This window comes from Alnus glutinosa, chromosome 5 (genome assembly GCF_958979055.1).
Source record: "Alnus glutinosa chromosome 5, dhAlnGlut1.1, whole genome shotgun sequence".
In the NCBI taxonomy this organism is placed as follows: Eukaryota; Viridiplantae; Streptophyta; class Magnoliopsida; order Fagales; family Betulaceae; genus Alnus; species Alnus glutinosa.
The window spans coordinates 25,079,174-25,091,465 of NC_084890.1; the positions used below are offsets into that span (position 1 = coordinate 25,079,174).

The 12,292-nt window shown below is 41.4% G+C and overlaps 1 protein-coding gene across 1 annotated transcript; it reads left to right on the plus strand.

Annotated features, from left to right (window-relative positions):
* The first annotated feature begins 4,531 nt into the window (after positions 1–4,531).
* On the plus strand, positions 4,532–11,203 carry LOC133869156 (phospholipase A1-Igamma2, chloroplastic-like). The gene is made up of 2 exons (XM_062306114.1): positions 4,532–5,270; positions 10,448–11,203. The coding sequence occupies exons 1-2, from the start codon at positions 4,532–4,534 to the stop codon at positions 11,104–11,106; spliced, it is 1,398 nt and encodes a 465-aa protein (XP_062162098.1). The 3' UTR covers positions 11,107–11,203.
* Positions 11,204–12,292: the final 1,089 nt, after the last annotated feature.

Consider the following 12,292-nt stretch of genomic DNA (forward strand, 5'->3'; position numbering starts at 1 on the left):
AGCGGCATACTCCACAGTACTCACCTACTCAGCAGCAAGTTCCTCACCAAAGACCAAGTTTTTCCACCAATGTGCAACCAGGTAAAAATGTGAACCCTTCCCCTTCTTTTGTGTCTCCTGATCGTCCTCCATGTCAAATTTGTGGGAAGAACAGCCATCAAGCTTTGGACTGCTACCATAGGATGGACTTTGCATATCAAGGTCGCCACCCTCCCTCTCAACTAGCAGCAATGGCAGCAACCACGAACAGTGCAACTGAACCTGAGCAGCCCTGGTATCTTGACAGTGGTGCTAACCACCACATCACTTCTGAGATAGAGAATCTCACCCTGCAACAACCTTATCAAGGGCCAGAAACTGTAACAGTGGGCAATAGAGGTGGCCTGCAAATAGCCAACACTAGTTCTTCACTAATCTCCACTTCCAATAATCTTTTCTGCCTCAAAAATATTTTGCATTGTCCTCATGCCTCATCTAATTTACTGTCAATACAAAAATTTTGTAAAGACAATCATTGTTACTTTATTCTCACTGCTACTTGTTTTCTCATCAAGGATATGCTGACCAAGGAAATCCTCCTGCAAGGGCCAAGTGAAGCAGGCCTTTATCCCATCTATCTCAAGCAGCTGCAGTCCAATAGAGTCAAGTCCAAAGCTGCCTTCCTTTCTTCTACAGCCTTTTTATCACGTTTCTCTGCTTTCCTAGGAGTCACAGCACCTCTTGATGTTTGGCACTCTCGACTTGGACACCCAGCAGAATCTGTTGTCCACAGACTTTTACAGCAATCTCTCTTGCCTTATTCTGGTTCTGTAAAACGTACCCAGCTATGTGATTCATGTCAAGTGTCCAAAAGTAAAAAATTGCCCTTTTTGAGTTCTGATCGAGTGTCCACACATCCTCTTGCCTTAGTTCACTCAGATGTGTGGACCTACCCTGTCGTATCAATTGGTGGCTGTAAATTTTATGTTGTTTTCATTGATGACTACTCTCGATTTTCATGGATGTTTCCTTTGCGCCAGAAATCTGAAGTTCTTTCATGCTTTATCAAGTTTAAGACCTTAGTTGAAAACTTCTTCTCTTGTAAAATTAAACAAATTCAAACCGATAATGGAGGAGAATATGTCTCAGCTGCCTTTCAAAATTTTACCAACACACATGGGATTTTACATAAACTCACATGTCCTTACACTTCTGAACAAAATGGGATCTCTGAAAGGAAACATCGACACATCACTGAAACCGGCTTATCCCTTTTAGCTCAATCTGGCCTTTCTCCCTCTTATTGGGTTGACACCTTTTTAACTGCCACATACTTAATTAATCGGATGCCAACTGCTGTTTTGAAGCATGTTTCTCCTTTCTTCAAACTTTTTCAAAGACATCCCGATTATTCTTTTCTCAAAACATTTGGCTGTGCTTGCTATCCCTTACTCCGACCTTACACATCTCATAAGCTGCATTTTAGGAGTAAAAAGTGTGTCTTTATTGGATATAGCAGCAGTCAAAAGGGTTATCGATGCCTTGACCTTCTAACCAATCGTGTTTATATCTCCAGACATGTTCTGTTTGATGAAACTCAGTTTCCAGCAAAGGACCTCACTGCTTCACCTCACCCTGCATTGGATACTCCTCCTGGTTCAGCTATTCCTGCCCCCTCAGGTATTCTTTCTTCCCCTATTTTGCCTCCATCTTTCTCTATCACTACTGATCTCGATAATTCCTCTCCTAACTCTCCTATCCCCACATCTGAATCTGCTTCACCACTCATCCCATCATCTCCTTCTCCCACTTTCTCACCTGATACTTCTCTTCCTATTTCTGGTGTGCACCCCATTCCACCCCCATCCGCTGACCCAACCTCTCACTCTTCTCTCCAACAGCCACCTCGGATGCTTACTCGTTCTCAAACCAACTCATCCACCCCTAAACTCTTCCCTGACTACCACCTGTACACAGCCACCAAATATCCTTTCCAAGCCCTCACCTCTGTTAGCCTTCCTATCGAACCTCAAACTTACAACCAAGCAGTGAAGCATTCTTGTTGGTTAGAGGCTATGCATGCTGAGTATGATGCTCTAATGTCTAATAACACTTGGACCTTGTGTCCTAGACCATCTCATCGAAAGGTAGTGCGAAACAAGTGGGTCTTTAAACTTAAACAGAAATCCGATGGTACCATTGATAGGTACAAAGCAAGGCTTGTTGCTAAAGGATTTGATCAAGAAGGGGGAATTGATTTCCATGACACATTCAGTCCTGTTATAAAACCAGCAACCATACGGCTGGTATTGGCTTTGGCAGTTCACTTTGGATGGTTTGTACATCAATTAGACATCTCTAATGCCTTCTTACATGGGCTTCTGGAGGAGGAAGTGTTTATGGAGCAGCCAAAAGGGTTTGAAAATCCCCAATTTCCTGACCATGTGTGCAGACTTCATAAGTCCCTTTATGGCTTAAAACAAGCCCCACGGGCTTGGTTTATGCGGCTCTCTCAAGCTCTCTTGGATCTTGGATTTGAGAGTTCTATTGTCGATGTCTCTCTATTCCACTTTCATCGCACTTCAGTCACTATATTTGTTCTTATATATGTAGATGATATACTTGTCACAAGCAATTCCTGTTCTGCAATTTCTCATTTGATCATTCAGCTGCAGTGTGACTTTGCTGTGAAAGACTTGGGACCCTTATCCTACTTTCTCGGCATTCAAGCTCAAAAAGGTACTCACGAACTATTTTTGTCCCAAACCAAGTATATTGCAGATCTGTTACACAGAACCAAGATGGCGGGTTCTAAACCGGCCCCTACTCCGTGTACTTCAGGGGGAAAACTCTCTCGGTTTGCAGGAGATCCTTTGCCTGGCCCTACTGCCTATCGTCATATTGTCGGTGCTCTACAATATTGTACCCTCACACGACCCGATATTGCCTATAGTGTCAATCAATTGTGCCAATTCCTCCACGCTCCCACAACAGTTCATCTCACTGCAGCCAAAAGAGTTCTTCGTTACCTTAAGGGCACAGTTACTTTTGGATTACATTATACTCAAGGTCCTTTGCATCTTAATGGCTATTGTGACTCGGATTGGGCAGGGAGTCCCGATGACCGCAAATCTACAACTGGCTATGGCATTTACCTTGGTCCCTGCCTCATTTCTTGGGCTGCTAAAAAGCAGGCGGTTGTGGCCAGGTCTAGCACTGAGGCTGAGTACCGATCCATGACGCTTGCTGTTGCTGAATTGTACTGGATTCGCATGTTATTCAAGGAGTTACAAGTTCCTCTTCTTTGTACCCCATGCTTGTGGGTTGATAATATCGGTGCTCTCTCCCTCTCCTCCAATCCTGTATTTCATGCCCGCACCAAACACATTGAAGTGGATTACCACTTCATTAGAGAAAAGGTCTTCAACAAGGATCTCTATGCTCGGTACATCTCAACTCATCATCAACCTTCAGATATCTTCACCAAAGGTTTGTCTACAGCTCGGTTCATTTTCCTTCGAGACAAGTTGATGGTCCTTCCTCTCCCCATCAACTTGAGGGGGAATGTTAACAATATAAAGGTAGCACCAGAAACGACTCCAAGAAACACGCATGACAGCAGCTACCCACCACCAGGAAACACGCATGACAAGGGGGAATGTCTGCCAGCAGTAGCAAGGATTTCTTTATTGTAGACAGCAGCCACCCATCACCAAGAAACACGCATGACTAGGGGGAATGTCTGGCAGCAGTAGCTAGGATTCCTTTATTCCTTTGCTTGCCTTTTTCTCTCACTTGTAAAGTCTCTCGTGAGGACAGATTCATTTGTAACCATTGTACAAAACTCTGATCTCTTGTTATTATATATACATATGAAACTACTCTGCTTTGGTAAGTTTTCCAAAACAGAGAATTCTCCAAACTCTTTTAACTTGTTTTCTAAACTCTCTTAACTATTTCTACATCACATTATCCTACATCAGCTTTATACCAAGATACATTGAATGTGGGATTCATGTATATGAAATTCACATATATGAGACCTATATGCATAGGTCTAATCACACCTTATGTGTCTTGGTGTAAAGTTAATGTAAGGTAAATTGACGAATAAATCATTTCCCAAATTCTTATATTTGACCGAAACAAACGAACTATATATAGCTACTGCATGCGCATCACTGTATCAGTAGTCAGTAGCCCTTCGACTTTTTTCCCTTGTATCCTAACAACTGGCTTTTAGAGAATACGACCTCAAGAGAAGACCCAGTTCTTGACTTTGGCTTGAAACATTCATGCAAGTCCAACTACCTAGTTCGAAGCAGCAGCCATTTACGTCTTATTCCTCCTCTAATATCCTAACATCTGGCCTTTAAAAAACGATGACCCTACAAGACTTGGTCGAACAATCCATTTCTTGACGACAAAGCTTCATAAATACCGCTTGACAGTCAAATGCGACAGATTCCCATCATAAAGTTTATAAATCCTTCCTTCGTTGGAGTCATATGAAGCAGCAGATTCATTTAATGATCTAACTTGTGCATCAAGCATGGCATTACCACTCTCCCGAATCAGGGTTCATGAAGAAGCGGCCATTAAGAAAAGTGCTTCTCGTTGCACCAAAACACTAGCACACCTCCTCCATTTGCCATACTCAGCTTCCGATTTTATCGACCGGGGCGATTATATGACTCCGACGAAGTCTTCCAACGAAAACATACCAACAAAATGGCGGGAAATTCATGGTTTGCGCAACTGGGAGAATCTTCTTAACCCGCTCCACCCTTGGCTTCGACGTGAGCTTGTAAAATATGGAGAATTTGTTCAGGCAACTTACGATGCATTTGACTTCGATCCTTTTTCGGAGTATTGTGGAAGTAGCAGATACAACCGGCACAAGCTTTTCAAAGAATTAGGCCTGACCCAACATGGTTACAAGGTGACCAAGTACATATATGCCATGTCGCATGTAGATGTCCCGCGTTGTTTTGGGAGGTCGTTTCTGGGTGAAAAGTGGAGCAAAGATTCAAATTGGATGGGCTATGTTGCGGTTAGCGACGACGAAGAATCGGCAAGGATCGGAAGAAGAGACATTGTCATGGCATGGCGCGGCACAGTTACTCCGACCGAGTGGTTCACGGATCTTAAAACAAGGCTAGAGTGTATAGATGATGATCAACAGAATGGAAACATAAAGGTCGCACGTGGGTTTCTAAGCATTTACAGATCGAAGAGCGAGCTCACAAGGTATAACAAGTTGAGTGCTTCTGAGCAAGTTGTTGGCATGAGTTGTCAATTAAGTAATAGAGTTACTTTAGTAGGTAATTGATGTTTAGTAGGTGATAGAGTTACTTTAGTAGGTAATTAATGTTAGCATAGATTCATCATTGTAATTATTATTCTACTTTAGTAGGTAATAGAGTTACTTTAGTAGGTAATTGATGTTTAGTAGATTCATCATTGTAATTATTATTCTACTTTAGTAGGTAATAGAGTTACTTTAGTAGGTAATTGATGTTTAGTAGGTAATAGAGTTACTTTAGTAGGTAATTGATGTTAGCATAGATTCAGCTTTGTAATTATTATTCCATTTTCTATATAAGATGCAACCCTCACAAAGAGAGGCATTGAAATTCAAAAAAAAAAATCTGACATGGTATCAGAGCATCTCACGATCCGGTTCCTTGTTCACGCCCAGCCCTAGGATTTAGCCTCTTATCTACCTATGGCAGCCACCGAAACACCAACCCAGACAGAGGAATCCACCACCGACCGGATTCTCTTTGAATTACTCACCTCCAAGATGGCCGAAGCTCTGTCCAAAGCCCAGGCCTCAACCGTGACTTCAAAACCTGCAGCTCTACCGATAGGCATCAAGTTGGATGGCTCCAACTATGGCTTGTGGTCCCAAGTTGTCGAAATGTACATCTCCGGCAAAGACAAGTTGGGCTACATCAATGGCGACCTGACCCCGCCATCTCCTAACGACCCGTCCTTTCGCAAATGGCTCACTGACAATGCCATTGTCAAAGGATGGCTTATCAACTCCATGGATCCGACGTTAATTGGAAACTTTATTCGGTTTCCCACAGCCAAACAGGTGTGGGACTCTGCTGCCACCACCTATTTTGATGGTGGTGATACATCCCAGGTTTATGATCTCCGGCGCCGTGTTTCACGTCTCCGTCAAGCAGGTGGATCCCTGGAAAGATATTACACTGACTTGCAAGGTCTTTGGCGTGAAATTGATTTTCGACGTCCAAACCCAATGGAATGCCCTGTTGATATTCAAAGGTATAATACTCTCCTCCAAGAAGATCGGGTCTACGTTTTTTTGGATGGTCTTGACGACAAGCTGGATAACATCCGCAGTGACGTGCTGCAGCTACACCCGTTTCCTACCGTAGAGCAAGCTTATGCTCATGTCCGTAGAGAGGCCCTTCGTCAGGTGGTGATGAACGCAGGTGACCATGAACTTCCTCCAGGAGCAGTGCTTGCTTCAAGAGGCCTCAAGCTTGGAATCCATGGATCGAACCCACAACATGCTGGAAAATCTGGTTCTAAAGGCCGATCATCATCTGACGGATTAAAGTGCACTCATTGTGGCAATATGAAGCACATACGGGAAAATTGCTTCCAACTGCATGGGTATCCGGATTGGTGGCATGAACTCCAAGCCCGGAAGAAACAAGACACTGCTGGTACAAGTGCAGGCATAGGCAAGGCTGCTGTAGCAGCAGCTGAACCGTGTCTCTCTCTAATCCCTCAACAGAATTTTTCTTCTGTGGATCAAGGTAATCCATGTCATGCATTAATTAGTTCTTACTGCAATACTGACCGTGATGATTGGTTACTTGACTCTGGGGCCACGGATCATATGACCTTTGATCCTACGGATCTTTCTCAACATTCATCTCCACGGCGCACTAGCATTGCAAATGCCAATGGAGTGGTCTCTCCTGTCACAGGAGCTGGTTCTGTGACATTATCACCCTCTCTTCAATTATCCAACACATTACTTGTTCCCTCATTGTCCCACAAGTTACTATCTGTGAGTCAAATTACCACAGACCTGAATTGTGTGGTACTCATATTTGCTGATTTTTGCCTTATACAGGATATTCTCACCAAGGAGATAATTGGGCGTGGTACTAAGAGGGGGGGATTATACTACATGGAAGATTTCAGTATGGGAAGAACTCATCATGTGTCTTCACTGAGTTCCAAGACTCAACAGATTTGGTTGTGGCATCGTCGTTTGGGACATCCTTCATTTGGGTATCTAAGGCATGTGTTTCCTGATTTATTTTCGGATGTAGAAGCTTCTGAGTTAAATTGTGATACTTGTATTTTAGCCAAGAGTCATAGGGCTACTTATCCTTTAAGCATGAATAAAAGTGACATTCATTTTGCTTTAATTCATTCCGATGTATGGGGACCATCCCCCGTGTCTATTGTCTCTGGTGTACGTTGGTTTGTAACGTTTGTTGATGATTGCACACGCATGACTTGGTTATATTTGCTTAAACATAAGGATGAAGTATTTAAGGTTTTTCAGTCATTTCATGCTATGATTCAGACTCAGTTTTCAGCTCAGATTCGGATTCTTCGTTCTGACAATGGTGGAGAATATGTCAATCACCATTTTCAGTCCTATTTTCAACTCCACGGCCTTATCCACGAAACTTCATGTCCCCAGACACCACAACAAAATGGGGTAGCTGAAAGGAAAAACCGACATATTCTTGAAACTGCCCGAGCTCTCCTCCTCGGCGCCCATGTTCCCACAAGACATTGGCCCGATACAGTTACCACCGCTGTCCATTTGATCAACCGCCTTCCATCCAAAGTCTTAAATTTCCAAACCCTACTACAATCCCTATCAACCTTGGTCTCTCTACCTTCTGCCCTCATGCTCCCACCCCGTATCTTTGGATGTGTGGCGTATGTACACCTTCATAAGAACCAACGTACCAAACTTGACCCTTGTGCTCGTCGGTGCCTCTTCTTGGGCTATGCTACATACGAAAAAGGCTACCGCTGCTATGACCCTACTACTCAGCGTACTTATGTGACTATGGATGTCACTTTTCTGGAGTCCGCTTCTTTCTACCCTTCCTCGGTATCCACTGCTCCTCTTCAGGGGGAGACACTAGATGAAGAGCTTAAGTGGCTAACCTTTGAATGGCTTGAGAATCGGAATGACACACCATCCGAAGAAGAACCTCTGGCAGCTGAGCCTATACCATCCGAAGAAGAACCTCTGGCAGCTGAGCCTATACCATCAGGAGAAGAACAAGAATCCCCCCGCCTCTCAGTTGCTGCAAGCCCATCTCCTGAGAATATTCCTGAGGTAAGTAATATTGGCACACCCTCAATTATCAATGCTATAGATACTGGGTATAACTTACCTTTCAGGCATAACCGAGGCAAACCACCAAACAGATACTCTCCAGATATGGAGGAAAGAAGGTCGAGGTATCCAATTGCCAACTATGTTTCCACCGAAAAATTGCCTGAGCCACTCAAGAGTTTTTCACAGGAGCTCTCTGCATGTCATATTCCTACTACAGTTCAGGAGGCATTAATGGATCCTAAGTGGACAAAAGCAATAGAGGAAGAAATGGGGGCACTACTAAAGAATCAAACATGGACCTTGGTCCCACTACCCCAAGGGAAGAAGACAGTCGGGTGCAGGTGGGTCTTCTCAATTAAACATAAGGCAGATGGATCTATAGAACGATATAAGGCGAGACTAGTTGCAAAAGGATACACCCAAACATATGGTGTAGAGTACCAAGAAACTTTTTCACCGGTGGCTAAACTAAATACAGTCAGGGTTTTGCTATCACTCGCAGCCAACCTTGATTGGCCATTACATCAGTTGGATGTAAAGAATGCCTTTCTTCATGGCGATCTTGAAGAGGAAGTATACATGGACACTCCTCCAGGCTACACAGCATCTTCAAACACTGAAGTAGTGTGCAAGTTGCAGCGTGCATTGTATGGACTGAAACAATCACCTCGAGCATGGTTTGAACGGTTCAGTCAAGCAATGAAGAAGTATGGCTTCCACCAAAGCAATTCAGATCATACATTATTTTTGAAGCATCAACAGGGCAAGGTAACAGCTTTAATTGTATACGTTGATGACATGATCATTACAGGGGATGATGCAGAGGAAATTGATAAGCTTCAAAAACAATTGGCAACCGAATTTGAGATGAAAAATCTGGGAGGACTCAAATATTTCCTGGGAATAGAAGTTGCTAGATCAAAGAAAGGTATATTCTTATCTCAGCAAAAATATATACTAGACTTACTTTGTGAGGTTGGAATGCTGGATTGTAAGCCAGCAGACACTCCAATTGTTCAGAATCACAGGCTCGGAGAACATCCAAGTCAAGTGCCAACAGACAGAGGAAGATACCAGAGGTTAGTTGGGAAACTAATTTACCTCTCGCATACCTGTCCTGATATTGCTTACGCAGTGAGTGTTGTAAGCCAATTTATGCACCAACCGAGTAAGGATCATATGGAAGCAGTGATTCGGATTTTACGATACTTAAAATCCTCCCCAGGAAAAGGACTTATGTTTGCAAAGAATAATCATCTCAGAGTTAATGGTTATACAGACGCAGATTGGGCAGGGAATACCACAGACAGAAGATCCACCTCAGGCTACTTCATGTTTGTCGGGGGAAATCTTGTTACGTGGAGGAGTAAGAAGCAAAAGGTGGTGGCACTGTCAAGTGCTGAAGCAGAGTTCCGTGGAATGGCTAAAGGACTTTGTGAACTTCTATGGCTAAGAAGACTTCTAACCGAAATTGGCTTTGCACCTACCTCCGAAATGGACCTCCTTTGTGATAACAAAGCAGCGATTGTTATTGCTCACAATCCTATCCAACATGATCGCACTAAACACGTGGAGATTGACAGGCATTTTATTAAAGAAAATCTCGAAGCTAAAATAATTCGGTTTCCATTTGTGAAGTCCGAAGATCAACTGGCGGATATTCTTACAAAGGCCGTATCAAGCAGAGAGTTTTACAACTCACTAGACAAGTTGCGCATTGAAGATTTGGATGCTTCCACTTGAGGGGGAGTGTTGGCATGAGTTGTCAATTAAGTAATAGAGTTACTTTAGTAGGTAATTGATGTTTAGTAGGTGATAGAGTTACTTTAGTAGGTAATTGATGTTAGCATAGATTCATCATTGTAATTATTATTCTACTTTAGTAGGTAATTGATGTTTAGTAGATTCATCATTGTAATTATTATTCTACTTTAGTAGGTAATAGAGTTACTTTAGTAGGTAATTGATGTTTAGTAGGTAATAGAGTTACTTTAGTAGGTAATTGATGTTAGCATAGATTCAGCTTTGTAATTATTATTCCATTTTCTATATAAGATGCAACCCTCACAAAGAGAGGCATTGAAATTCAAAAAAAAAATCTGACACAAGTCATGCAAGAAGTGAACAGGCTTATGGAGTTATACAAAGGAAAGGGTGAAGAAATAAGCTTCACCATTGCTGGGCATAGCCTTGGTGGTGCTTTGGCTCTCCTCAATGCCTATGAAGCTGCAACCTCAATCCCTGGCCTTCCCATTTGTGTCATTCCATTTGGCGCGCCAAGGGTTGGGAACATGGCATTCAACGAGAAGCTTAGTGAGATTGGGGTAAAAACATTACGCATTGTTGTTAAGCAAGATATAGTCCCGAAATTGCCAGGGATCTTAGTTAACAAAATTCTTCAAGGGCTTGGTGTGGTTAGTCGAAAATTAAACTGGGTTCACAGGCACGTAGGAACAGAGCTTAAGCTTGACATGTTCATGTCACCGTATCTGAAGCATGAGTCTGATTTGATAGGGAGCCACAATTTGGAGATATGCCTCCATCTTTTAGATGGATTTCTTCGTAAGCAGTCAAAGTTTAGGTGGAATGCTCGGAGAGATGTTGCATTGGTGAACAAGACAACAGATATGCTGATAGAGGAGTTGAGGATCCCTGAGTTTTGGTACCAGTTGCCTTACAAGGGGCTTGTGCTTAACAAACATGGGAGGTGGGTCAAGCCCTACAGAGAACCTGAAGATGTTCCTTCTCCATTTTGTGAAAAATATTAGCATCAATCTCCATTAATAATTTGTAGCTATCTAGTTAGATGAATGCTTCAAATTGCAGGACTAATCCCCTTTTTGAACATTAAGCTTCAGAGTTTTTATGAGGATATATGTACAATATTTGGCTCGCAATTGATTTAGTCTACTTTAGTAGCTCTCTAACTCAATGCTTTCTATGTAATAATGTCATGTATCACACTTTTATTATATTATATTGACTTGACAGGTCTAGTACGTAGTCATTCGATATATATATATATATTAAAAGCAAATACCCTATAGATAATTCTCTTCTCTAAATATAAATATAAAATAAAAAAATAAAAAAAAATGTAATAAAAAAAAACCACAAAAAATCACCTGCAGCAGATTCCCTACATATTCTCTATAAGCATTAAAAATGCAAAGCAAATACCTATAGTTGATTCCCTTCTCTAAATATAAATATAAAAAATAAAATAAAATAAAATAAAAAAGAATGTCAAAAAAAAAACCACAAAAAATCACCTGCAGCAGGTTCCTTACAGATTCTCTAAGCATTAAAAATGCTACAGTGCTTCTCAATATGTAGAGAACCAAAAGAGCTTTTCTATCTATTATTTTAATACAAAATATTTTTCTTTCCTCTCTCATTTCTCATCTTTTTGTCTTTTATTGGGAATTGTGTTAGAATTTTGTGAAAAATGTGAGGGTAAGTATAAACTTATATTTGTAAAAAAATAATATTTAATTGATATAAGGAAAAATAAAGAAAGTTATTGCGAAGTGTATTTAGATAGAAAAGTAAAAATTAGATTTTTTTCACTAAATTTAAGGAAAACTGCTTTAAATGCCAGAGGCAATGATAAGGATATATACCGGAGAAATAAGTCCACGGGCGCTACTCTGATACAGTGATGTGTAGTAGCTATTGTTTATTTTAGCCAAATATAGGAATTTAGGCCTATTCAATTGTGGCTAAAATTGGAACTACTTGAGAATGGTGGCAGCGTCTCCTCTCGAAAAGTAAAGGTTAAATACACTTTAAGCCCCTAATTAACTAAGAGCCACTTTCAAAAAAAAAAGTCACACTATAATACGTGTTACACTTAGATACATCAAATTATAATTTTGTTATAATTAAGTCACTTTTCTATCATATATTCTTCTAAAAATACTTCTATTTTCTTTTTAAAAAAAATTGAATTTA

What these genes read in the sequence shown, in the direction of transcription:
- LOC133869156 (XM_062306114.1), top strand. Translation starts at nt 4,532, where the DNA reads ATGGCATTACCACTCTCCCGAATCAGGGTTCATGAAGAAGCGGCCATT. An exon ending in TGAGCAAGTTGTTGGCATGA is followed by an intron (nt 5,271 to 10,447) that starts GTTGTCAATTAA and finishes ATCTGACACAAG; the next exon opens with TCATGCAAGAAGTGAACAGG.